Source organism: Mus musculus, chromosome 3 (genome assembly GCF_000001635.26).
Source record: "Mus musculus strain C57BL/6J chromosome 3, GRCm38.p6 C57BL/6J".
NCBI lineage: Eukaryota > Metazoa > Chordata > Mammalia > Rodentia > Muridae > Mus > Mus musculus.
In genome coordinates, this window is record NC_000069.6 from 103,956,318 (window position 1) to 103,981,337 (window position 25,020).

Below are 25,020 nucleotides of genomic sequence, written 5' to 3' on the forward strand. Positions count from 1 at the left end.
ACTCTCCACCTTATTCCTTTGAGGCAGGGTCTCAGTGAACAAAGTGCTGGTTAGTGGCCAGTAAGCCGCAGTGATCCTCCTTTCTTCACCCTCATAGCACTGGGTTACATGTATGAGTGTGGCATGCATGGCTTTTTATGTGGATGCTGAGGTCAGAACTCAGGTCTTCATGCTGACATAGCAAGTACTCTTACCTACAGAGCCATCTTTTCTCCCCATCATGAAATCTTTCTAGAGTTTCTGTAATACTATTAATTGGTTTTCTTTTTAATAAACTCATCGTAGTATTATGAGGCTCATTGTGATAATTTGATACATGTCTACAATGCATGTACAATGGTCATATCGGAGCTTTTCCATTCCCTCAAACACTTCATATTTCTTAATGTTGAAAATCTTCCCATTCTTCTAGTTACTTTGAAACATATGTAAATTTAGTATTTTTTTATCTAGCTGAATTTATTCTTGTAATCTACCTGCAGAATTATTCTTTTCTAATTCTGTAGTTTGCATTTTCCAGTCTCTTTATCCACTTTCTGCTAACCTTTCCTGCCTCTGCTGTTTCCTGTGATTACTGTTTCTCTGGGCTATAAGATGAGCTTTAAGCTTTCTTGTATATACCACGAGCACCTTTGGAGGTCTGTCTGTGTTCAGCTCATCTAGAAGACTCTGCAAACCTAAGACTTAAGCTGGTGGCTTATCTAGACTGTTTTTCTAGGTTTATTTCCTTTACTTACTCAAACACATTTTCATGAATTATTCTAAGAAATGGAAGATATTACTGAGTCAGTATATTCTGAATTTTTCTTTTTCTGTCATTAAATTTAATTGATAATTTCATTGGAGTATGGAGATGCATTTTTCCAACTATTGTCACTGGATAGCCCTTTTAACAATTTTTGTTTGTTTTCATTTCTGGAAGTTTTAACATGCTTAATTTTCCCTGTTCAGTGTTGTGTTCCTCGCCTCCTCTTGCCCCTTTCTTCCCTCCCTCCATCCTCTTTTCCCCTATTCATGGAAGAATAGCACTCCTGATTTAAGAGCCCTTTTTTTTTCTTTTCTTTCTTTTTTTTCATGTTTGTTTTCTTTCTTTTCTCTTTTGTTTTTAAGACAGAGTCTCTGTGTAGCCCCGTCTGTCCTGGAACTTGCTCTATAGACCATGCTGGCCTTGACTCAGAGATCCACCTGCCTCTGCCTCCCAATTACTAGGATTAAAAGAGTATGCCACCATTGTCCAACTTTTTTTTTTTTTAAATTATTATTATATCCTTCCAGTATTGGATATCTAACTTTTAAATATATATTTAATTTTAAAATTTTATCTGCATTAGTGTTTTGCCTGGATTCACATCTGTGTGAGGGTGTCAGAGTCCCTGGAACTGGAATTACAGACAGTTGCGAGCTGCCATGTGTGCTAGAAACCAAACCCAGGTTCTCTGGAAGAGCAGCCACTGCTCTTAACCACTGACAGTCTCTTCAGTTTCTAAGTGCCTTTAGTCAGTAACAGTATAGACCTCTTTGGTTTTATTTGGAAACACTTACCTGACATTTTATCTTCTAACTTTTGGATTTTTAAATGTCATCATTGTGAATTTTGTTTGTCAGTATGCTATCTGTAGGAGTTTGGTTATTCTTTGGTGACCCATTCATACTTTGAGTACATCTTTATACTTATTGGAGATTCCATCTATCTATCTATCTATCTATCTATCTATCTATCTATCTATCTATCTATCTATCTATCTATCTATCTATCTATCTATCTATCTATCTATCTCATTCAGCCTGGCAGTAGACAGGCTTCACATTAGAGTGAATAGGCACAAAAGTAGGCATTAAATGGGGTCCCCAGTTATCCTGCGTTGTGCTATTCTGAGGGCAAAGTCGATATGAAGAGTCAGTTTCCTTCTCTCCATTTTTCCCTCTCTGCTTTCCTCCCTCCCCCCCTTTTCCTTCCCGTTCTTTTCCTTTCTTCCAGCTGAATTTTATGAGAATGGTTATGGCTATAAAGAATTTTGACTCTGCCGGGTAGTGGTGGCGCATGCCTTTAATCCCAGCACTTGGGAGGCAGAGGCAAGTGGATTTCTGAGTTTGAGGCCAGCCTGGTCTACAGAGTGAGTTCCAGCCAGAACTACACAGAGAAACCCTTTCTTGAAAAACCAAAAAAAAAAAAAAAAAAAAAAAAAGAAGAAGAAGAATTTTGACTCAAGTGGGATTAACGAGATTAAAAAAATGTTACTCCATAATTCAAGAAGTCTGGGAAGGAAGGTTATCTCTGGGTACCATATGGTCAGTAGCTAAATACCAGCCTCAAAGATCGAGATCATTTCCATTCTCTGCTAATCACTCTTCTTGCCTAGGCTTTTGTGCTCATATTAGCTTTGTGCTTGCTTGTTAGATGGTTCTAGAAGTTCTAGGCATCATACTTGAACCTGGTTATACTTAATAGAAGAAACTCTTTTATGAGTTGGAAATTTTCCAAAGGACTCCTCTATGCAGATTTCTTTTTATACTGTTAATTAGAATCCACGATGTAGCAGGCATTGGCTTATGCTTCCTTTTGAACTAGTTTTGAATGCTTTGAGAGTTGGAATGAGCCTACTGTAATTCCACAGGCCTCACCCAGCTCGATCTCTAGAGATTATAGATCAGATCACATAGACAATGATCTGATGCCTGCCTGATGAAAAGTCAGGGGCTGTGAGGACAAGTGAGAGAGGAATACATTACATCTTGATCTGCAGGTCAGAGGCAAAGAGCTAGAGAGAGAGACTGGCCTGGGCAGGGCTTTTGAACCCTCCTATGACAGGGCTACCCCTTCTAATCCTTTCCAAATCAGTTTTGCCAGCTAAGGACCAGGCATTCAAATATATGAGCCCCCAGGGGCCTTTCTCATCTAACCACCACAGTCATCATCTCCCTTTCTCAGTTTCAGTTAGGTTTTGTCCCATATCATTCCTGTGCCTCTGCCTCCTTTGACCTGAGCTTCTCCAAGGTCCATTGCCCTTTTTCCTGTTGACTCCTTATTGGATAGTCTAGTAGTCTAGTCTTTTGACGTTCTCTGTTCAGTTTTATTAGTCTAAGACAGTGTGATTATTTTCCATCATGCAAAAGTTTGTTGGCATTGCTAATTCACTAATTCATTTCCTTTACTATCCTCACTAGATTGTTAAATTTAGAAGTGTTTGATCACATAAAAGCAGAATATAATAAACTCCCATCTTTTTTTTATCAATAGCTATCTCTCATGCCTAACTCTATTTCATGTATATTTCTGTCCACTCTCCTGTCTTCCCTTCTCCTGTCCATAGTAGCTCCATTTAGTGCGGAAGGAGATCAGCTGGCTGTTCCGTTTGCTGCCTGGAATCTTAAGTCCTGGTAGAATGCTTTGAGAATTGTAAATGGGTTATTTGACTAAAGGTAAAGAAGCGTACATATAGTCTAAGCCTGGAATATTGTCCTTGTCTAGAGGAATTTCATGCATTCAGTTTCTTCATTTGAGCCTAATAAAGGTATAGTCTACAGGGAAAAGGAGGAAATCATTAATAATTTTAATAGTATCTTCAATGCTAATGATCAACATCATTGTACTCACTTAAGGCTAATATTATAGCAGATCTGCCCTTTTACCTTACTGCTATTTATTTCCTTTTACTTCCCTTGTTTTACAACCAAACAACTATAGATCAATGAATGAAATTAAAAATCTCCAGTACCTACCTCGGACAAGTGAACCCCGAGAAGTCCTCTTTGAAGACAGGACCAGAGCTCATGCTGATCATGTAGGTCAGGGGTTTGACTGGCAAAGTACGGCTGCTGTTGGGGTTTTGAAGGCTGTACAATTCGGTGAATGGTAAGTTCAAGGAACCAAATATAGGGTTAAGTAATGTCTAAGAAAATGTGGATTCTGTTTAAAAGATCAGGAACCAATTTTTAAATTTTGGTGAAATACACATAACATAGTTTACCATGTAAACATTTTAATGGCGTAAGTGTAGCCACACTTTGATGAAACGGTGCTCTAGAATTTTCTTCTTGCCAAACTGAAACCTGATGTCCCACAGTTCACTTCTTCATCCCTCTTCATGGTTACCATTACTCTGCGTTCTCTTGCCATTTCTGTCTCATAGAAATGGGAACTCTCTCTACTCTTATCCTTTTTAAAAAGAGTAATCCTAGTGAGCGATTGTGACTCAGTGGATTAAAGGTGCTTGCTGTTAGACCTGACCGCACTCTGGTATACACACATGTACCTGCACATACACAAATATAAGCATAATATAAAATTATAGTGGCAAAAGGGGATTTTTTTGATCACACTTATTTTTTGTGACTGTGAGGTGTGTGCCATAGCAATTGTGTTGCGATTAGACAACTTTTAGGAGTTGTTTCTGGGTCTTGGGATGAGCTTAGGCTTTGTGGCAAGCACCATCACGACTCACTAAGGCTTTCTGGCAGTTCCAGTTTGGTTTTTTTGTTTGTTTTGCTTTTTTTCCCTGACTCAGCCATTTCTATTATAATAATGTCCCTCAGAGTTTACCTGTGTTATAACAAGTATCAGACTTTATTTCCTTTTTAGGCCAAGAATAGTTCATTTTGCACACATGTACTTGCACATGCACACAGACATATACATAGATTAGCCCACTAAATAAGTGTTTGGGTTACTTCTACCTTTGACTCGTTGTTAAAATAGATATGTAGATATTTCCTTACATCTTTAGTGTTCAATACCCAGAAGAGTTGCTGGATTTTTCTAACAACTTACCTGATTTTTAGTAGAAAAATATTTATCTTCATGTGCATTGGTGTTTTTCCTGCATGTATCTCTGTGAGGGTGCCAGAACCCCTGCAACTGGAGTTGCAGTTGTGAGCTGCCATATAGGTGATGCAAATTGAACCCACGTCCTCTGGAAGAGCAGCTGGTGCTTGTAATTGCTGAGCCATCTCTCCAGTCCTGATTTTTGTTTAAAAGACATTTTATTGATTTGCTTTTATTTTTTGAAAACTGATTATGAAGCAAGTATAATCTATTCCTTAGGAGATAGGCATTTTATTTACTTATTTGCTAATGGTAGCATTCTAGAAACAAGAAAACTGAAATTGCCATTTTCCATTGTGATGCTAGTCCCTAAATTTGTTTTATTAATATTAGGAGTGATCAGCCTCGCATAACCAAAGATGTGATTTGTTTTCATGCTGAGGATTTTACTGATGTTGTACAGAGACTTCAGTTAGACCTTCATGAACCTCCAGTTTCTCAGGTAATGGTCTTGGGTTCTCATTACCCTTTGAGGGAGACGTTGGAAGCTACATCTAGATCCATTTTATTAGGTATTTTATCATTGGTTTCGCGGACAGTAAATTGAACTTTTATTTGTATTAAATTCTGTGTGTGTTAGAGTATGGTGGTTCTAGAATTCAAAATTGTTGCGATGGAGAGTGTGTCTGAGATGGGTAAGGAGGACACAGCTGTTTACTTCTGACATAAGCAGTCTCACTTGGTAACCTCACTATATTGTGGCCTCAACTGCAAAATGTCAAAGAGCAAGATGTGAAAGAGAAGATTAAATGTTACCTTTATGTGTGGTAAAGATACTGATATTTAGTTGCTTTTTCAAGGATGTACTGATTTCATATGGCCATAGGCAGTATTTTATGACTTAAGAAGGTTAAAATGTGTGGAAAAGGCTTTCCAGTAGTTATAGTCTCTCAAGATAAACTGTTTAACTTTGATTTCTTTTAACATAGTTTACAATTCTTTTTCCCTGTGTGTATTAAAATATTTTGTTTGAATCATTACATTTTAAGGCTTTATGTAATTTTTTGCCTTTCTTTTTAGTGTGTACAGTGGGTGGATGAAGCAAAACTAAACCAAATGAGGCGAGAAGGCATTCGCTATGCTAGAATTCAGCTTTGCGACAATGATATCTACTTCATCCCTAGAAATGTCATTCATCAGTTCAAAACAGTGTCAGCAGTATGCAGCCTAGCCTGGCATATAAGGCTTAAACAATACCACCCTGTTGTGGAAACCGCTCAAAACACAGAGAGCAATTCCAACATGGATTGTGGTTTAGAAGTTGACTCCCAGTGTGTGAGAATAAAAACTGAATCTGAGGAAAGATGCACAGAGATGCAGCTTTTGACAACTGCTTCACCGTCTTTCCCACCTCCATCAGAACTTCATCTACAGGATCTGAAGACTCAGCCTCTTCCAGTTTTCAAGGTGGAGAGCAGACTGGACTCTGACCAGCAACACAGTCTGCAGGCACATCCAAGCACTCCTGTGTGACATGTACATATTCAAACACATTTTTTAACTTTTTTAAATTTTGATGTGAAGTTATAGTTTTATAACTGGCTTAAGTTAAGTTTTATTGGAGAAATCTTGCCTATAATTCTATAAAGAGAAATGACATTCCACAAATGTCAAGCATATCTTTTTTACACAGATTATGCAAAGCTAAGAGTTGTATCGTTAGTACAGTATGTAATAGTGGGTCTGCTGCTACTTTCTGTTTTAAGGTGTGAGGTTACAATTCAATCTCTTCTTCAAATCAAAAAAAGAATTCTCTGGAATAGCAGGTTCTTACTTGGTATTTACTTCCCTTGATTTTATCTTTCCTTGTCTCTTGCCATATTTGCTTTATGTGGTAGAAAGCAGATTTATGGTTTAATACTTGTGTCTTCATGGCACCTCGTTAGTTTCCACAGTAAAATGATATTTGGTTGCAGGAAAGGCTCCTGCATCTGGTACATGGACAAGTGAGTTGTTTAGTTCTAACCACAAAGAAGACATGGTCTCTAAAGAAAACTCTCTGGCTTCTGGTTTTCAGCAAAAGAGGAAACACAGCATTCTCTGATCCAGGCCGTCTTTTTGTGTCTGTTATTTAAAACCCAGTGGCTACTTCAATTAAACAAACCTCTAAAGATGACAAACAAAAATCTAAACATTGGCTATACATGATCCATGGTTCATTGATCTTTTCTAGGATATTTACTAACTATACAGGCTGTTTTGAGGAGGAGAGATAATGCTGACCTGTTGTGCTTCCTAGTATCCTCATATCAAAGTTAGAGAACTGCACCAGTCTTACTGATGAGGGCTGCCACAGCTGAGCATCAAACTAAGGAGAAACTATTCTTGTGACTTGGCATCTACTTTTGAAAACACTTTACAATTTTATCAGGCTAATAATACCTGGGTTTGTTCATTGTTATTCAGTGTTGCTATTTTCTAATAGCAGGCATTAGACTTCCATCCTAGTTTCAGGTAGGCTGAAACTTAGTGTCTGGATATTTACTTTGTTTTCCCTTTTTCAAACAGACCTCCTTCATCCAAGTAGTGTGGCTCTTATTTTGGAATGTTCATGTGCTATGCATTATCCTTTCTCTAGTTATCAACTTGGTAGGCCTTTTGTTTACTAAAGGAAGAGTACTCTCCACACCTGAGACCAGATTCTTGTATCTACCTGGTTACAGTGCAATTTGATTTTTTTTTCCTGGATGGTGAGATTTGAGTTATTTGCATTAACATAGGCGAAAGAAAAAGATGCTGCTTTGTTATGTCTGTCACCATGGAAACTTCGCTGCATCTTTGGAAATATCAAATATGAATTTTCTCTAAAATATTCTGAAATAGGTTAAATCTTATATAAATATTACTTTGTGCAATATTGTTGTGTAGTTAAATGCATATTAGCAAAGTATAGAGGTCACTGTGTAAACCGATAGAAAAGTAACCATCAGCAAATACTACAGTGATTAGTTAGAATCTGTATTATTCCTTATATATATGTATATGTGTGTATTCTCTGTTACAAAGGATGAAGACAAATAAATAGGGAAACACTTCAATGTAAACCATTTATGAATTGGAAGTGATGTTGCTTTTAGTTATCTTTGTAAATAAGGTAATTAGAATGGTATGAAAGGTAATGTGATTATTACAGGGGTGTTTTTAAATCCTGTGTATAAATTCTAGGGTAAATTCTAGTTTATCAAACTAGTTTTTAAGGGACCTTTGAGGGTATTTTTTGTTGTTATTTTGTGGAGAAAAGGGGCATATCACAAAATGAATGGGTTTGGGTTATTTCTTATTTTTATTTTTTTCTGTCCAGAAGAATTTCATAGAGCTTTACCAGGCTGTGCAAAGAAAAATTCTTCTCAGGCAACATTTGCTTTTAAAAATAATCATGAAGAGAAAAAGTTGTTAACGCAAAAAGTTTTATTTTGTTTTTCTTGTCTTCCAAGATCCGATTTCCCCACCTCCCACTTGCCATCCAGCAGATGCCATCCTGTCATCTAAGCTGGTCATTACTAATACACAAGGAGACTGTCTCCTGACAGCCAGCACTGTGCAATCACTCAGGAACCAGCGGATCTGCAAAGACCTACAATCAAACGCAAATCTCCATTTTCCTTTTACAAAGCATTCTACCCTCACTTCCAGTATAAACATATTAAAAGAATATAAAAATGTTGAAAATCATGTACTAATGAAGTCATTGTATATTAGATTGCAATAGAATGGAAAGACACATTTAGCTAGTAATGTACCTGGAAATCCTGAATGTCCTACGTGAGTATTAGATTTTGATAGCATGCTTTAAAGACTGATGAATATAAAAGCAGAAGCTTCGAGTTTCCTGCTGCTTTCAAAACTGTGTCCTAGTTGAGTGATACAAATGATCGCAAGTTTTCTAAATCATTAAACTATTTGGTTGGTGGAGTGAGGCATGGTCTGGTATCCTCTGATTTGTAAAATAGCGATGGCAGTGAAGTTGTAACTGAAATTGAAGCTGATCTTCCTTTCTGGTATGTTATCTATTGTGCCAGCCCTTGAGATTACTTGCAGAATGTGGCTATAAGTTTTAGTAGTTTATGGATCAGAGGGATATTTTTAAAATATGCTAATCGAAAGAACCTAGTAAATTAAATATTCCTAACAGCAAATAGAATGATTTTATGGTAACCATTAAAAAGAATAAGTCTTCCCCTGTCCCAGAGGTCATTCTATAATTATCAAGATAGGATAAGAGTTAGGGTTACGATTCTGAGAGATGTCCCAAATTCATAAAGCAATAATAATAACCTTTATATTGGTTCCCTCTTCCAAAGTTTAACTCTTGAGAAATGAATTCTTAGTCTTAATTGTACTTTGCTTATTCAGTACTTACAGTTTTACATGATTTTTACTCTAAGACTTTTGGAAAGTGCCCTGCGCCCTCAGAAACAGTCGGACTATTAGTTCACAAATACTACAAGCTCTTGTATGGGGAAAAGAGCTTATTTTAAATAATTTGCTAAACTTTAGGAAATGATATATCAGTCTTAACAGGCATAAAGATCTCACCTAATGACTTGAGAAACTTTTGCTTAGTGCTTTTTTTCCCCTGTATAAATATTGTCTAGAAGGAAAGTTAATATAGGAACAAGACTCCAAAATCCACGAAAATATGTTCCTAGTGAATATATCCTTTATCATTAATATTAGCCCATTATATTTTCATCTGTATTTGCCTTTTAAATTTATTTGCATCTATTAAAGATAATTAGGATTACTGAGTTTGTGTTTTTCTAATAAATCTGTTTCATCCTTTCAGTAGCACATGCCAGAGGCTCACATTTGTGCTAAGTTTCATGTTTCAAGACAGTCTGTAGCCGTATTTACTGGTCATGCAAGTAGAGGAGATACACATCACCAGTGTTTTTCTTAAGTGCATAAAGGACTTATCCTCGTCCTGGAAGTCTGTTGCTTTAAAAGCAAGTATCCATAAACATTATGGCCTTCCATTTAAAAAATCTCCATACATTTTTTAGGATCCACTTGTGCATGTAGTTGAGACCACCGTCTCTTAAAATATAGCACTTTTCAATTCTCTCTAAAGAAATACTTATGTAATACTATCACACGTTGTAAATTTTCATGTAATAGTGTTTTCTGTGACTAAACTTCATTTTGATTGGCAGCTAAGACTTTTTTTCCTGTGGCTTTAATTTATCTAAGAGGTCTTTGCATATAGATGAAATGTTTAATTTGCCTGGCGGACTATTTGCGTTTGTGTGGCCTTAGTTTGTTTATTGACATTAACAAGTGTTTTAAAAGGTTTTTAATGGATAGTCTTAAATCTCAAATTTGTGTGAATAATAATTCTTTTAACACAGTGCTTTTTTGTAGCTGTCTGAGTGTGTTAAATTGTTAAGCTATTTCTTTGTAAAGTAGGACAATGGAATGCATAGGTTTCTTTTTTTTCCTGTAAAGTATTTTTTTAATAAACAAAGTCTGATTTGTCCTTTACTGATGTTTCAAAATGAATAGCACATGGGAGTTGTCATTGCTGGCACCCTGTTTGTCGAGTACTAGTCTTCTCCACACACACATGCATCCATCTACTCACCTTCTTTTTGCCATTTTAGTTTTAAGCTTTAGAAGAAAATCATGGACTTTTCTTTGCCAAAGAAAAAGTCAGAGATACCCAGACTGAGGTACAACTAGTTTTGAAGAAAAATGAAGCTTTTATTTGTGATAGTTGTCCTTATTGCTGCTTAAAATTGGTTACCTGCATTTAGAGCAGCCGTAGGCTTGTGACGATGCATGGCATAATAATGAAGATGCTTACTTTTCAGATGTGGATGGAGTATGGGAGACAAGAGAATCCCTTTCCTCATTAAGTTTTGTGTGAACTCTGTAGTTGAAGTGCCTGTCCTGACAGCATTTAGGTCTTAGAAGGGTCTCAGTATTTCATCAGTTCTCATAGATAGGAGGGGGTTAATTATCTCCACAACACTGGTGAGAAAACAGACTTGTTAAGTCAATTTCCTAAAATGACAGTTCATTACTGGGAGCTGGGGCCTGAATGTTTTTTGGGGGGTTCAAAGCTTGGCCTTACACAGCAGCATCCTAATAAAACACTGAAAATTTTTACCAGGGTTCCTGAAAAATAATTTGCAGCTGTACCACCAATTCTATTCCTCAAAGTACAGCCACAGCCCAGAAAACCTCTCGTGTGTTTGGCAATGAAGCCAAATGCTTTTGTTATTAGTGTTAAATTTAGGTCTTAACAGTAATTTTTTGAGGTCATTTACCAAAATGAGTTGGTTGTTGCCTTGAGCTCCACTGTCCAGCAGCACTGAAGGGGCTGTTAAGGCTCAACAGCTTTTTATTTAACCCTGAACAGTTAAGGGGTATACAGTGGGGATCACTGCCAATGGGTGAGGCAATTTTTAAAAATAATTCCTATGGGTGTTAACATTTTAGTCGTTTCACAGTATGGATAACTTTCATTTGATGCTGTTTTAATGGCTGGAGACTGCCTAAGTGGTAACTATTACCCATTTTTAGCCTTACATCAACTAAATGCTTAGTGCCTAGGGCAAGAAAGGACTTAGCTTTTAATAAGTTCAAGACAGTGGCCCCTGGAAACAAACCACTAAGGTGCACACAAATGTGTAGAGACAAGAACAGCTTAGAAACCCTGTGGGTATACATATTTATATTTACATTAGAGTGCAGTTGCCCTTTCTCTGGACCTCTCTTTAAATCACTATAAACAGCCATTTTCTCCGATTTGGGGGAAGTCCCAGTGCAGTCCGAGCCCTGTGCATCCCCTTAGTGTTGTGTGGGCAGCAGAAAGCCTTTGTCCCAGAGCTGCCGAGAGCCGAAGGAGGAACCACTGGGCCACAGGCAGCCTGTCCGCGTTCCAGGCCGCGCAAATTCACCAACATTTGTCCATCCAACAAGAACGGAGAACTCGAGCGAAGGCTCGTGCCCTGCACTAGTCTCGTCCCCCCAAAGGAGACAAGGACATGAAGTAAACACCACGCTAAATGCTACAGACCCGCACAGGAACCTCTGGAACATCGGGACCAGCCTCCCGGGGACCGACGGGTACTGGGAGGGTCGTTTCTGAGGTGACTTTCCGTTAAGCGTCGAGGGTTACACGCGAGGCGGCTGTCGGCTTCTTCCTCCGGGCAGCCAGAGCGGCGGGAAGGCGGCCGGGGGCGGAGCCGGAAGGCGGAAGCGGCCGATCGCATCGAGAGCTTGTGGAGCTGCGGCCCGTCCCTCACGGAGGACGCGCGCCGTTGCTCCGGCCCGGGGCCGTCTGCTGGCTTCCAGCCGGGCACCCAGCCCTTGCGGGTGCCGAGGTGGCTGGCGAAGGCACCCTTCCCGCTTCCTTCTGCTCATTCCCCAGTTGGCTCCTGGCTTCTCCCATGGCCTGTTCTGTGGCCGCCTAGGTCGGGCGTCTGTGGCTGCAGGCTGCGCTCCTCCCGGCGCAGGACGCTGGGCTGCCTCCGGGGCAGGGCTGGCCGCCGCGGTCTCCATGGTAACGGCCAGGCGGACGGCCGGGCCTCTGGGGGAAGATGCGGCCTGCCGGGCCCGCCGCCTCGCCCCCGGCCTCTCGGTCCGGCGGGGGTCACTGAGCAGCGGGGGCCCGGCCGGCAGCCTGCCTGGCAGCGGGCACCAGGTGAGCCGGCCGCGGGGAGGCAGAGGGCGCGGGAGGCCAGCTCGGGTACTTGCTGTCCCCGCATCCATTCTTGTGCTGGGTGGTGCAGAGGCTTCTCGGATGCTGTTTCGCCTATTTCCCCCTCCCCCCACCTCTTTCTGGCGAACACCCTGAGTAAGAGCAGCTAGCTAATGGAGAGACTGAGAGAAGCAGATTTTAAGCCATACCCCCAAACGGGACAATGACCTGAAACAACTGGACTTACCGAGATATTTCCTTCGTTTTCAGTGAGATCCCATTTCTCTGGCTGGAGACACAGATGGCCTCAAATGAGAGAGATGCTATATCATGGTATCAGAAGAAGGTAACAACAGTAGTTTTTGTTTGTAAACCATACTCCCTGCAAAAAACTCCCTTAAAGAATATTGTTAACTTTCCTTAAGTTTGGTAATATCACATGTTCTTATATAACATCTCAACATAATTATAAAAAATGATGTGCAAAGTCATTATAAACACAGTTTTAGGTTCTAGGAAGTGAGCTGTAAGTCACCTTTCTCAAGGCAGCATACACGAACTACTACAATGCTTTGCTTTTGCAAATTATCAGTCTTTTAATTTTTTTTTTTTTTTATAAAGACAAGAATGAAATCCTTATCTGCATGGCTCAGATTGTTACTATCGTCTGATTGAGCTGCTCCTTACCTTTTCTTCCTCTCTGATTCCCATTGATGCTTTCTTCAGGGAGTGGAATTTTAGGTGATCTTTAGTGTAAAATATTTGGAGGGTTGCTTTTTTCACTTTTTAGATTCAGCCTTTTTTTTTTTTTCTTTCTTTTTTTTTAAAACATCCCTGGGGAATATGAACTTAATATGTAAGAAACCCACTTTCCAGATACCATATTTAATAGATTCATGGCCTTGTGAGGTTTGACTTAGATACAAAGATTGCCTTTGCATCATTTAAATAGCCTGCTCCTTGTTTCAGATTGGAGCATATGATCAGCAGATATGGGAAAAGTCAATCGAACAGACTCAGATTAAGGTAAATTGATTTCTTTGATTCTAGCTTTGTTACTGCTTTAAAGAGAAGAGAGGATCACACTTGCATTTATCCACCAAGTATGCATTCTTTTACCCTCCGAGTCTTACAAGGAAGCCGGCAGCGCATGGGTAATGATAGAGGACAGTCGATATGTGGCCTCAGCAGCAAATGTCCCAGGGAAATTGAAGAGTGGCTTCTTATTTCTGGTCAGCTTTTTACCATATGACAGTTCAGATCCAGTTTGCTAGTCTTTTATTGGAGAGAGGCTGAAAATAAACACATTTAACAAAAGAAATATCCACATTTATAAGGGGGTAGTAATCTTCTTCCTCTCTTCTTCTTTTTCTTCTTTTTCTTCTCTGTCTTCTTTGTCCTCTTTCTCCTCCTCCTCATAATCATTATCAACACTATACTATGCAAGCCAAATAAAATTTATATTTGGCCTACATCTAGTCTTTGCCCCCCATAAATACATACATACACACACACACACACATATATGTATGTATATGTGTATATATACACACACAGACACATATGTATATAGTATATATGTTTAACTCCTGGTTTAGAGGCACGTCTTGGTCTTTTAGGTTACCTAAGGGTAAGTTCCCTTAGGATTGAGCACCACTTTCAGTTTCTTCATGTTCACCAAATAACTGAAAACTGCTGTGTAATTTGGAATGCCAGTTGGTTGATTTGTAATAGTAGAGGTGAAGATTAAGTTTTAGTATCTAAGTCATCATATGGGAAAGAGAAACACTGGTGTCTGTACAAATTAGTCATTGAATAGTTGCTGAGTTGCCTTGAGGAAAAGCCCAAAGAAAAGAACGTAAGTCTAGATTTAGGATCTCTTCCTTGGAAATCGTTTCTAAATGCCAGTACATTCTTGGATTAGGACTTTGAAAAGATTTGGTGCAGACCTTTACCAACACTTTAAAAACATGGGTAAGTACAACCTAAAAGTGTTTTACTTCTCTAAGTTACACTGATCAGACTAGACCTCTAAATGTCTCTGGTGGGATATATTAACCATTTCTCAGGGTATATTTCTTTATAAGCCAGTCACATAAAAGGTGGTTTGAGCTAAACAGACACAACTAACTTCACAATTTCCTAGTGTCCTCCCTTTCATTAACTGAGGATGGGGTTCAGATGAATAACCCCTCCAAATTTCATTTTGTAACTGTCTTGTCTGTTCTGTGAGCTGCTAAGCCATATCAATAGTGTAATAGAAATGGCTGGACTGGGAATTTGATATTGTTTTGTGACCTCTAACCTTGTGATCCCTAAAGATCCATGTGTTTTGTCCAGGTTTAAAAGGATTTTTCTTCCTGCTGCAGAATAAGAACCCTCCTATTTAGAGGTTCTCACCTCTTATTTCCATGCCTCTTAACACATGCCTTTTAGTGCACCCTATCTGAGCTCCTTGTTAACCTTGTGCATGCCTGGGGCTCAAGGGCAGGCATTCTTACCTGTATCTGCTCTGGGAGCATCTTGCTTCTCTTGGTGTTGCTCCACAGAGTTGATCCTGCCATTGTTCTCTGTTAGGGTCATTAACTAACAGCTCCTTAAAGAGTATTGCTTTATTTAGTGGCAGTGTCCCAGCTACTGTGTCATATGAGTAGCAAATATTAAAACTGTTGGGAAACTGCAGGGCAGGTCTCAAGCACTGGAATAGTGGGGCCAACGGAAAACAGTCTTGTGTTTTTTGCATGTGTGTGGTTTGCGTTTGTTTTTTAGAGGAAGCACAGGAAGTTGGGTAGGTGGGATAGAATTTGGGAAGAGTTGGGGGAGAGGAAAGAATATGGTAAAAAATATATTGTATGAAAAAATAGACCTTAAATTTTTTTTAGAATGTCCTGAAAAAAATAGGCATTTCTGCCTTCATGTTCAGGGTAGTGGGAGAAAACTAAGATTTTTTTTTCAAAAAGATATAGTTTGATTAAACAAACAAAAATAATAAATGAAATGTTAAAAAAAATTTCAAGTATGTTTATAAAAATATAGTTTGGGATGTTTAAAGGATATTGGAGAGGTTGTTAAGAGCACCTAGCTGCCCTTCCAGAGGTCTGGGTTCTGTTCCCAGCACCCACATGGTAGCTCACAACCATCTGTAACTCTAGTTCCAGGGGAATCTGACAACCTCTTTGGACCTCTGTGGGCATGGAAGTATTCACATGGTACATGTACATACATGCAGTCAAAACACTCATAATACATAAGATAATCTAACCTGACACCCTCTTTTGACACATAAAAAAATCTAAAACTTAAAACAACTTTAAAAATGATACATTAATCTTGGATGGAAAAAATGGTAAGAGCTCTTTGGTAAACTCTTACTGAATTGCCGTGTTTAAGACATTTTAGTAGATGTTGAACACGAGGGGCAGAGCCTTAACAGAAGTAGGACACCAAGTTACTATGCGACCTGAACTACCCATCATGAGCTGGGTACTATCAGACCCTGCAAGTCATAAAGTGGGACGCGCACAGCAGCAGTCTATTATCAAATGGAAGTGGTATATACGTGATCGGGCCAGAGCAGGTCCTGAAGGCACAAGCAAGTTACATGAAGAAGTTGCTCAAATGCCTATGGTTTCTACTCCTGTTACAATGCCATCTGCTGCCAAGCATGTGCCTATAGCCTCATGGGGTGTTCCCTATGATCAACTGACCGAAGAGGAGAAGACTAGAGCCTGGTTTACTGATGGCTCTGCACGTTATGCAGGCACCACCCGGAAGTGGACAGCTGCAGCATTACAACCCCTTTCTGGGACAACCTTGAAAGACACAGGTGAAGGGAAATCTTCACAGTGGGCAGAACTTCGGGCAGTACACATGGTATTACAGTTTGTTTGCAAGAAGAAATTGCCAGATGTACGATTATTCACCGACTCATGGGCTGTAGCCAATGGATTGGCTGGATGGTCAGGGACTTGGAAAGATCACAATTGGAAAATTGGTGAGAAAGACATCTGGGGATGTACTCAAGCATAGGAATAAAGAAAAACGACCCACTGGACTTGACAAAAATTCATATCATTTAATGAAAGGAAGAATGCAGTCACACACATCTATTGTTTGAATCACAGCTACTTGGGAGGCAGGAGAATGACTTATGCCTATGAGTTAGAGGCCAGTGTGGACAACACAGTAAGACCCCCCACCTCAACAGATGAGGGAGGGGGCAAAGCTACGTTTTTGGAAGATATGAAAATATTTACAAATCATGTATACAAAGAACTAAGAAAAAACCCAGCTGAAATAATGGTTGCAAAGACTAAATAAATCTGTTGGGCACACGAACAGAGGCTTTACATTGGTTATCAGGGAAGTACATATTAAAATCACAAGAGAATCCACTGCACCCCCTAGTAGAATAGCTGAATTAAAGAGACCAACTCTGCTAAGCAAAGATATACAGAACTGAGAATTCAGAAACTGTTGGTTGGCATGGAAAACTGAAAGTTGTTTGATGGTCTCTGAACAGTTAAATGTATGACTTTACATGCTTATGTGTTTCCAGGCCCGTACAAGACAAAAACAAGCAGCTCTGTTCACATTTACCCGCAATGGTGAATGCTTAACCAGTGTCTTCTCTCGTCTGTAATGTGCCCAGTGAAAGAACTTACACAAGGAAAACCGTTTCCTATCAGTTCTGCTGATAGGAAAGTTCTAGAAACGTACAATGATAGACAACAGATCAGGGTTGCCTTCTGAACAGCGATTTTTGCAGTTAGGCTGTTGAGTCTGCTTCGAAGGGTTTCATGTGTTGAAATTTAATTTGAATTGTGAAGTATTAGGAAAGTGGAAAGGTGATCCTATTGTGTTTGTTACAGGTGCGGCCTTTGGGAGCTTTATTAGGATCAGATAAAGTCAGGTGGAGTGGCCATGTTTGGCTCCTAGTGGCTTTGTAAGAACAAGGAGAGCCCCACTTGCATAACACATGACCCTGCTTTCTTTCCACCTGAGCTCTGTGCTGCTTTGAGGTCACCAACAAGAAGGCTGTCTCTAAATGTGGGTTTACTCCTTTCAACTACAAATAAGCTCCTCCTTTTTATAAAGCTGCCCAGACTTTACGTTATAGTAATGAAAATTGGACTAATATACAGGCTTAAAGGAAGCTTTGGGGGTGATGGCTATATCCTAGATATTGAGTATAATCATGATTATGTAACTATGAATTTACTAAAACTCTAAATAACTTGCCAAAACTCTAAATAACTAACTTACCAAAACTGTACATTTCAAATGGGTGAATTTAATAATATATAAATTACACCTCAGTAAAACAAGTTTTTAAAAAAAATACAAATTGAAGGAGTATACAAAATGTTTACATACACTTTACAATGGAAAAAGTATATGTAGGAAAACAAATTTTCCACCAATGTTTTAATCGAGAGATTATATGAAATGTCTGATACTATTTTAGTGATAAAGATCAATTTAGTCTTTCAAACTAAGACTAAACCAATAATATTTCCTGTCACTGCTATTATCATGCTGTTTCCTAAGATGAACAAAACAGTTTAATAAATATTTTCTTTGTTTTGAAATTCTTTTCTAGCTAACTTACAAAGAACAAAATACTATTTGAAAGTCACACAACTTTCTCTCTAGAAAAGAAAGACTGGTGAAGTTCAGAGGCTAATTCAGCTGCTGTGTTTTATTCTTAGTGCTGAAGGGTGTGAGAGAACCTCTTCGTTAAAGATGACAGGTTAGAGCATGCACTAAGCTCTGTTCAGTACTGCCCTGGAGCGTCTGCAGTAAGGGAAAGGGCTCAGCTGTGAGGAATGAGAGCAGCAGAGGAGGCTACATCAGATGAGAGCTTTCAGTACAGTTCTGAAAGTAGATGGGAAGTGAAGAAAGTAAGCACTTGAGTGCTGCAGGGAAAGCCAGTAAGAAACCAGTAAAGGCTCTGTGCTTAGTTTCTGAAAGATTTCAGTGGGTCAGTGTGCTGGTGTTAGGGAGAACTGAAGTCAGGACTCTGGGAGCATATGCATGGCAGTAGACACACCACCCTGAGACCTTCCATATTCCACACAACTACTGTCTTCCTTTTACAGAAGACAGAATTGGAGCTTGCTCTGTTGTACTCTGAAACAGTCTGTGCTCTGTACCAAAACCAAATGTGAGTGGAGTGATGCTTTAGTACTGAGGATCAAATGGGCCTGCTGGCCAGGCTGCCCCTCTAAAGAGGAGGGTGGAATTTCTGTAGAAATGAACCAGAAGAGTGAAGTGGTTGTCAGCCCCTCTACAGTGCAGGGTATTGTTCAGAAAGCTGTATCTAATGCAAATGTTAGTGTAAATGCATAGATCTCTGTGTAAGTACAAATGGTAAAGTTCATGAAATATTTGAAATATGAAGAAAAAGGAAGAGAAAAGTAAAAGAAGAATAATAATAGTATTTGAAAGAATTAAGATGGGTGGTGCATGCCTGTTATCAGTTCTTGGGAGGGAAGCTGAGCTAGAAAGATTGCAATTTTGAAGCCAGTATAGTCTATACATCAGGGCCTTGACCCTAACTGACTAGGGGAAGAACCATTAATTAGTATATTTAAGTAATTAGACATTATAAAAGTGAACCTGGATTAAGTTTAAGAGATGCAGTATATAACATGCCAATTATAGTTCACATATTTTTGAGAAATTTTGAGTATACACAGCGTGTCTTCCCCCAAATGGTAACCATGTGAACTAATAATGCATGTTAGTTCAATCCACAGTAAATGGCTCTTGACAGACCTCTTATAAACTGAAAATACTGTCAGTGGTTACTGCACCTAACTTGAGCAGCAAGCCTAGCAACAGGGACCACAGTAGGGTGAGGACTGTTTACCCTTGTGATGTTATGGTGACTGGGAGCTGTTATTGGCACAAGGCAGCACTTTACTCCATGTTGTTAAGCCTATGAAGAGAATGGAATTCAAATCTAAAGTAAAACTTCTGTCTTCCCACTGTTTTAAAGAGGACAGTATTTCAATTGAACAGTCTTAAGGGGATCATCTGCACACATATTCTTCAAAACATGTTTACCTGTCAAGGAGAAGGCTCATCTGTTATATATTCATCTTCCCGTTTTAAAAATGCAACACTTGTAAAAATAATTTGTAAATATAAAGTTTCATCTACCAACTTTAGAAAGTCTTTGAAGATAACCAGAAGGTCAAAAAGATGTTTTATATGAAAGTGTGAGGATAGGGTGGTATGCTGCTCAGTGATAGAACACTTGCTCACAAACCTAAAAGAGCAAGAAAAAATTACTCATAGTAAATTTAGTCAAAAAAGTTGCTACCAGATCTCTAAACAATATGACAGAACATGGGAAATGAAACTCAAGAAGTGGGGCTGGGGAGGTGGCTCAGCACCTCCAGACTCATGTCACCTAGCCTGAGTCCTGAGTTTGATCCCCAGGGATTATTTCCTTTGAGAAATCTTTCTCTGACTTTTTTTTCACTTTTAAATGTGTTACACTAGTCTTCATCATGCTTTCTTAAGTGTGAGTTGATTAGATGTGTGTTACATTAGTCCTCATCGTGCTGTCTTAAGTGTGAGTTGATTAGATGTGTGTTACACTAGTCCTCATCGTGCTGTCTTAAGTGTGAGTTGATTAGATGTGTGTTATACAAGGCCTCATCGTGCTGTCTTAAGTGTGAGTTGATTAGATGTATGTTACACTAGTCCTCATCGTGCTGTATTTGACATGCTATTGCTTTTGTTGTTGACAGTGTCCCTCTTACTATTTTCTCATTTCTCTAACACTATTTCTGATAAAGCAACAAAAAGAGGAATGGTTTATTTTTGCTCCTGGGCTCTTGGCTCCATTTTCTGGGCTCCTTGTAAGGTCCAACATCATGGAAACAGGAGCATGAGTAGGAGAGGGCTCACCTTGTGGACAGGAAGGAAGCAGAGAGAATGAGGACCTTGGGAGCAGCTATAGCCTTCAGTGGCACATCACCAGAGACTGACTTACTACACTGAGACCTCACCTCCTAAAGTTTCCACGCCCTAACCTGTCCTGGAAGTATCAGCACTCCAGGTGAAACTGTTAAGCTCACGGGGAAGCATCTAAGGGTCGAACCACGCTCAGCACAGTGTGTGCTAAGATGTCAAAGGCTGCTTCCCCTTTGTCCCAGACTGTATTGTAGGTTTATTCTTTTAGTGGCAATAAAATGAAAATTCAGCACATTGGGAGATAGATAGGTGGAATTTCAGAGCTTCACTTGTTTCCTTTATTCACTGTTACATATACAGTCCGTCCATGTGGTGGCAGTTTGTCCAGTGCTTTGTTCCCTCCTTTAAGGTCAGGGGTTTTGCCCCAGTTGCACTACCCTGCCCAAGGGTTTTGCAAGGTGCTTTCAAACTAGTGACATGGTATCCCAGTTTTGTTAGGGCTTACTGTGGGAGAGGACTCTGAAGAGGTGTAGCCTGCCACACAGGGAGTGAGTCTCCTTTCCTTCTTTCAGTCTTTACCTACTAGGATAGAGATTGTGTGTAGCCAATGAGGAAATCACATACACTTCCCAGGGTTTTTCATTAAAGCTTTCAAGGTCAAGCCATACTATTTCATCTCCAACAAAACCTCCTCCTTTTGCTGAGGGATGCATTTGGTTCCATGTAGCAAGACACAGGATGTGTAATGATTAAGACTGAGGCTAACTTGGTTTGGATCTCTGGGCTTTGGTTTCTTTAGCTGTGTGGGTATGTTGTGTCCCTGTGTTCATCAGGAGTTCCCAGCAGGAATTTAGGTGTCTTGCTCTAATTCTTTGACTTATCATCTTGAGAGAAGGTCTCTCATTGTATTGGAACCTTGTTATATAGACCTTGACTGTTGAGCTCTGGGAGCCTGCCTCTCTCCTAATGCTGGGGTTACAGGCACCTGTAGCCTATGCCTAGTTTTTTGTGTAGGACCTGGAGATTCAAACTCAGGTCATCTTGCTTGCAGAGCAAACATGCTTAACCATTTACACTAACTTTGATGGTTGAGCATGAAATTAAATTTCATCTTTCTCTCACTTTTAAAGTTTTACTTTGTGTATGAGTATTGTGCCTTGAATAAAAATGGTCCCAATTGGCCCATAGAGAATGCCACTTTTAAGAGGTGTGGTCTTGTTGGAGTAGGTGTGGCTTTGTTGGAGGAAGTATTCTCATTCACTTCCTGCTGCCTTCAGATAAAGATATAGAACTCTCAGCTCCTTCTTCAGTGCCATATCTGTCTGCACACCACCATGACAATAACATACTAAACCTCTGAAACTGTAAGCTAGCCTCAATTAAATGTTTTTCTTTATAAGAGTTGTGGTCATAGTGTCTGTTCACAGCAGTAGAACCTTATCTAAGACAAGTGTCATGCCTGAATATATGTCTATAAATGACATACATGCAGTGCCTGTCCTTGGAGACTATAAGAGGAAGCGGATTCCCTGGAATTGGAGGAATGGATGGTTGTAAGCTGCCACATATGTACTGGGGACTAAAGTCTGGTTGCCTGGAAGAGCAGCAGGTACTCTTAACCTCTGAGCCATTTCTCCAAGACCTGTCATTTCCTCCCGACCCCCAGTTCTAATGTATATATGACACATGTGGGACACATGTATTTGTATGAGTGTGGGTACTGTGTGCCACAGCATGTTTGTGGTCAGCTTTAAGTATCAGCCCTTGCTTTTCACTTTGAGACAGGGTCTCTTGTTAGGCATTTACATGCCCGGCACCTGGTCTGTAAGCTGGGGGTTCTCTTGCTTCTGCCTCCTACCTCACCACAGGAGTGTTGGGGTTATAAGGTGTAGGGGTTATAAGGTGGGGGGTCTGGTGTTACATGGGTTATAGGGGTGAGAATCGGCTTCTCCCACTCAAGTGGCAAATGTTTTATCCATTGAACCATCATTCTACCTAAAATTCATCTCTTAAAAAATTAAAAGCAATAAGTGTTTGACAAACCAAAAGTTTGGAATAAAATCAAAAGATAATTTCATAAATATGTACTTGCTATATGGCAAGGTCATTGTGACACTCAGATTTTCAGTTTTTCTTCTAAATGCCTGACAAAACCGGAAATGCTGCCTCTGAAGTAATAGTGATCCATTGGGAACTTGAGGATGCAGCAGCGACTCTAGAATCCTTACTGCTCTTAGATAAGTGTAGTAACATACAGTAACATTGCTCATTAAGCTACTTTAATATGAAATGATAGACGACCAAGTCCCAGAAAAGTTTTCTTTCCGTTCTTTGAAAAGATATTCATGGCTAAATTATATAAAGTGGATGCATAAAGGGAATTTATTGAATGGATACATCACAATATTAAGAAATAGGACTAAAGAGGAACCTCTTAGATGATAAATTCCAGGAGTATTTGGATCTCAGGTTTTCTGAGAGTCTGAGACCATGGAGGCACCTAGTTTTGCCTGAGACGAAGATGAACTCTGGGCCTGAAAATAGAAATTGGATGGAGTTTGTATGCAGAAAGCTTTGACCTCCATCCCCTCGTACCTTAAAAGACAACAGTGCCCAGCTCCCCAGGTGATGATGGATGGTCAGTTTAAAGGAGCTGGGCATCCTAGCAATAACTTCCTACAGGGATTTTGGCTTGGGAAGGTTCTGGCAGTTGAACTGAATTATGTTCTGAGAAGTACTGTAAGGAAGTGTTTTATGATGTATTCATTGCCAGGGTTGGTCACTAAGACAAAGAAGACTTTAATACAGAGCAGTATAATGAAGAGCCCAGTAACATGGATGGTATTGTCTGTTGCAGCTGAGGGTGGCTAGAGGAAGAGTCAATGCCTTCTGAGATGCAGCTTAGAGTTTTCCCTGCTCTTCCTTCTAGCAGCAGGTGGCTCTGGGCTGAAATGGTAAAATGTAATGGAGGTAAACCGTAATGGAGGGCCAGCCAGGAGATGTCCCAGTCAGGTAAAGCAGGAGTTAGGATCCCCAGCATCAAAGGCACGAGAGCAGTTCTTGTATTCCCAGCCCGTGAGAGGAAGACAAAAGGACCCCTGGGGCTCACTGATCTGCCAGGCTAGCTGGGTTAGTAAGCTTCAATTCAGTGAGAAAACCTGTCTCATAAAATTAGGTGGAGAGCAATGAAGATGGCATCTGAGTTGACCTCTGACCTTCACATGCACAGGCACATACATATATATGCACACACATCCCCATACACATGAAGGAACATGCATATACAAAAAAATAATGCATGTTTTCCTTCTCAGAATAACTATGTATGTATAAGATCATGAACAGGGCTTTAGTGCCTCATCAGCAGTGTGTTTGACACCATGGGGAGTCACAGCTTCTGTATCATCATCGGCCTGTATCAATTTCCCAGACGGCCACACTCACCCTCCATTGATACTCTCCTCATGTGTCTGGCCTCTCTATGATTTTGGATGATGTCATCACACTGGCCTCCTGGTCATATCACAGTCCACTCGTCATATTCCTGTTGTCTGTCTTAATGACACATGTCACTGCTTAAGGTTCCTGATCCTTCGTAAGGTCTACATCATCCTTCTTTGGAATGTGTAAGGGCAGCCGACACAGGGACCCTACCCACCTCACTGTGGTTCATCAGATGGTCAGAACATTTCACTTGGTTAAGTTGGCTCCTCAAACTGTTATCTTTACATCTATAGTAGCAAAATATAGATCTAACCTAACCTATGCTCAGGTTTAAACAGGCTGCCAGTTCTAGTCAGCAGCACTAGAGAAGCCCTCTTAAGGCGTGTGCCCATTAGTCACTAACCTTGAAGAATGGAATGGAAAAGGAGTTTCCCAGAAGTTTCCAGACTTTAGCTACAAGGTCACCTTTTGGAGATGTGTAGTATTGCAGCAGGGAAGGTACATTAATGCCGAATAGGATCATTAGTGTGTTCTTCCTTCAGATGTGGTGGACGGATCTTAGCTGCGTGATTGAAGAAAACGGGTGTTGCTGTAGAACAGCATGCCATGCAGTAAATGGCAGAGCTCCAAGCCTACAGCCGCCTTGGAGGACAATTGAATAGCATCACGAATCCAATGTACTGCCTTTTCAACCAGAAGTGCCACATGTAGGAACTTTTCTTATGTACAGAAACTTTTATTAAAGTAATGCTTGTAATAACAACCATTATTTCAGAACAGAGGTGAAAAAAAATCATGACCCATATCTACATTGGGGCATTTTGCAGACACTTAAAAGAATAGACCTGCTCTGTGCATTGCCAAGGAACGTTCAAGGGATCTTGGAGCCACATGGTTAAGTGGGGGAAGAAAACATGCATGAACATGCATGAAGTGCTAGTGTTTGGAATAGAGATAAATACATGTAGGTGTGTGGATGCATATGTGTGTGTGCATATACTCACACATATGCTTGTGATAAGTCTGCTTGGCTGTTCCCAGACTGTCTCTGAGAATTGACACAGCAGCCTGGCAGCCTCAGTTGCCGCCTGGAAGAGGGTGGAAATGACTTTTCATCGTTTGCCTTTTGTACTCTGGAATTTTGTACCATGTACATACATTATCTACTCAAAAATACATA

The 25,020-nt window shown here is 39.9% G+C and overlaps 2 protein-coding genes and 1 long non-coding RNA gene across 16 annotated transcripts in view; 2 read left to right on the forward strand and 1 right to left on the reverse strand.

Annotated features, from left to right (window-relative positions):
- Nucleotides 1–10,321, forward strand: part of Rsbn1 (rosbin, round spermatid basic protein 1) — a 52,549-nt gene extending 42,228 nt beyond the window's left edge. For 2 of the 6 annotated variants that reach the window (XR_001783685.2, XR_003954314.1), the window contains 4 exons: nt 3,686–3,853; nt 5,156–5,264; nt 5,843–6,298; nt 8,257–10,321. Coding sequence is in view for 4 of the 6 variants with exons in the window: in NM_001356556.1 (NP_001343485.1) it covers nt 3,686–3,853; nt 5,156–5,264; nt 5,843–6,295 (730 nt within the window). In the remaining 2 variants the exon portion in view is untranslated. Of the gene's footprint in view, nt 1–3,685; nt 3,854–5,155; nt 5,265–5,842 lie in introns of all 6 variants that reach the window. The other 4 variants (NM_172684.3, NM_001356557.1, NM_001356556.1 and 1 more) reach the window with 3 other exon arrangements.
- On the reverse strand, nt 8,219–11,999 carry Phtf1os (putative homeodomain transcription factor 1, opposite strand). Its single transcript, NR_030676.1, has one exon. It is a non-coding gene; the product is annotated as a putative homeodomain transcription factor 1, opposite strand (long non-coding RNA).
- Phtf1 (putative homeodomain transcription factor 1) overlaps nt 11,793–25,020 on the forward strand; it is a 39,381-nt gene continuing 26,153 nt past the window's right edge. For 3 of the 9 annotated variants that reach the window (NM_013629.2, NM_001163469.1, NM_001163468.1), the window contains exons 1-3: nt 11,941–12,470; nt 12,738–12,813; nt 13,437–13,493. In NM_013629.2, coding sequence (NP_038657.2) covers nt 12,769–12,813; nt 13,437–13,493 — 102 coding nt within the window. In that variant the 5' untranslated portion in view covers nt 11,941–12,470; nt 12,738–12,768. The other 6 variants (NM_001163467.1, XM_006501126.4, XM_030252459.1 and 3 more) reach the window with 6 other exon arrangements.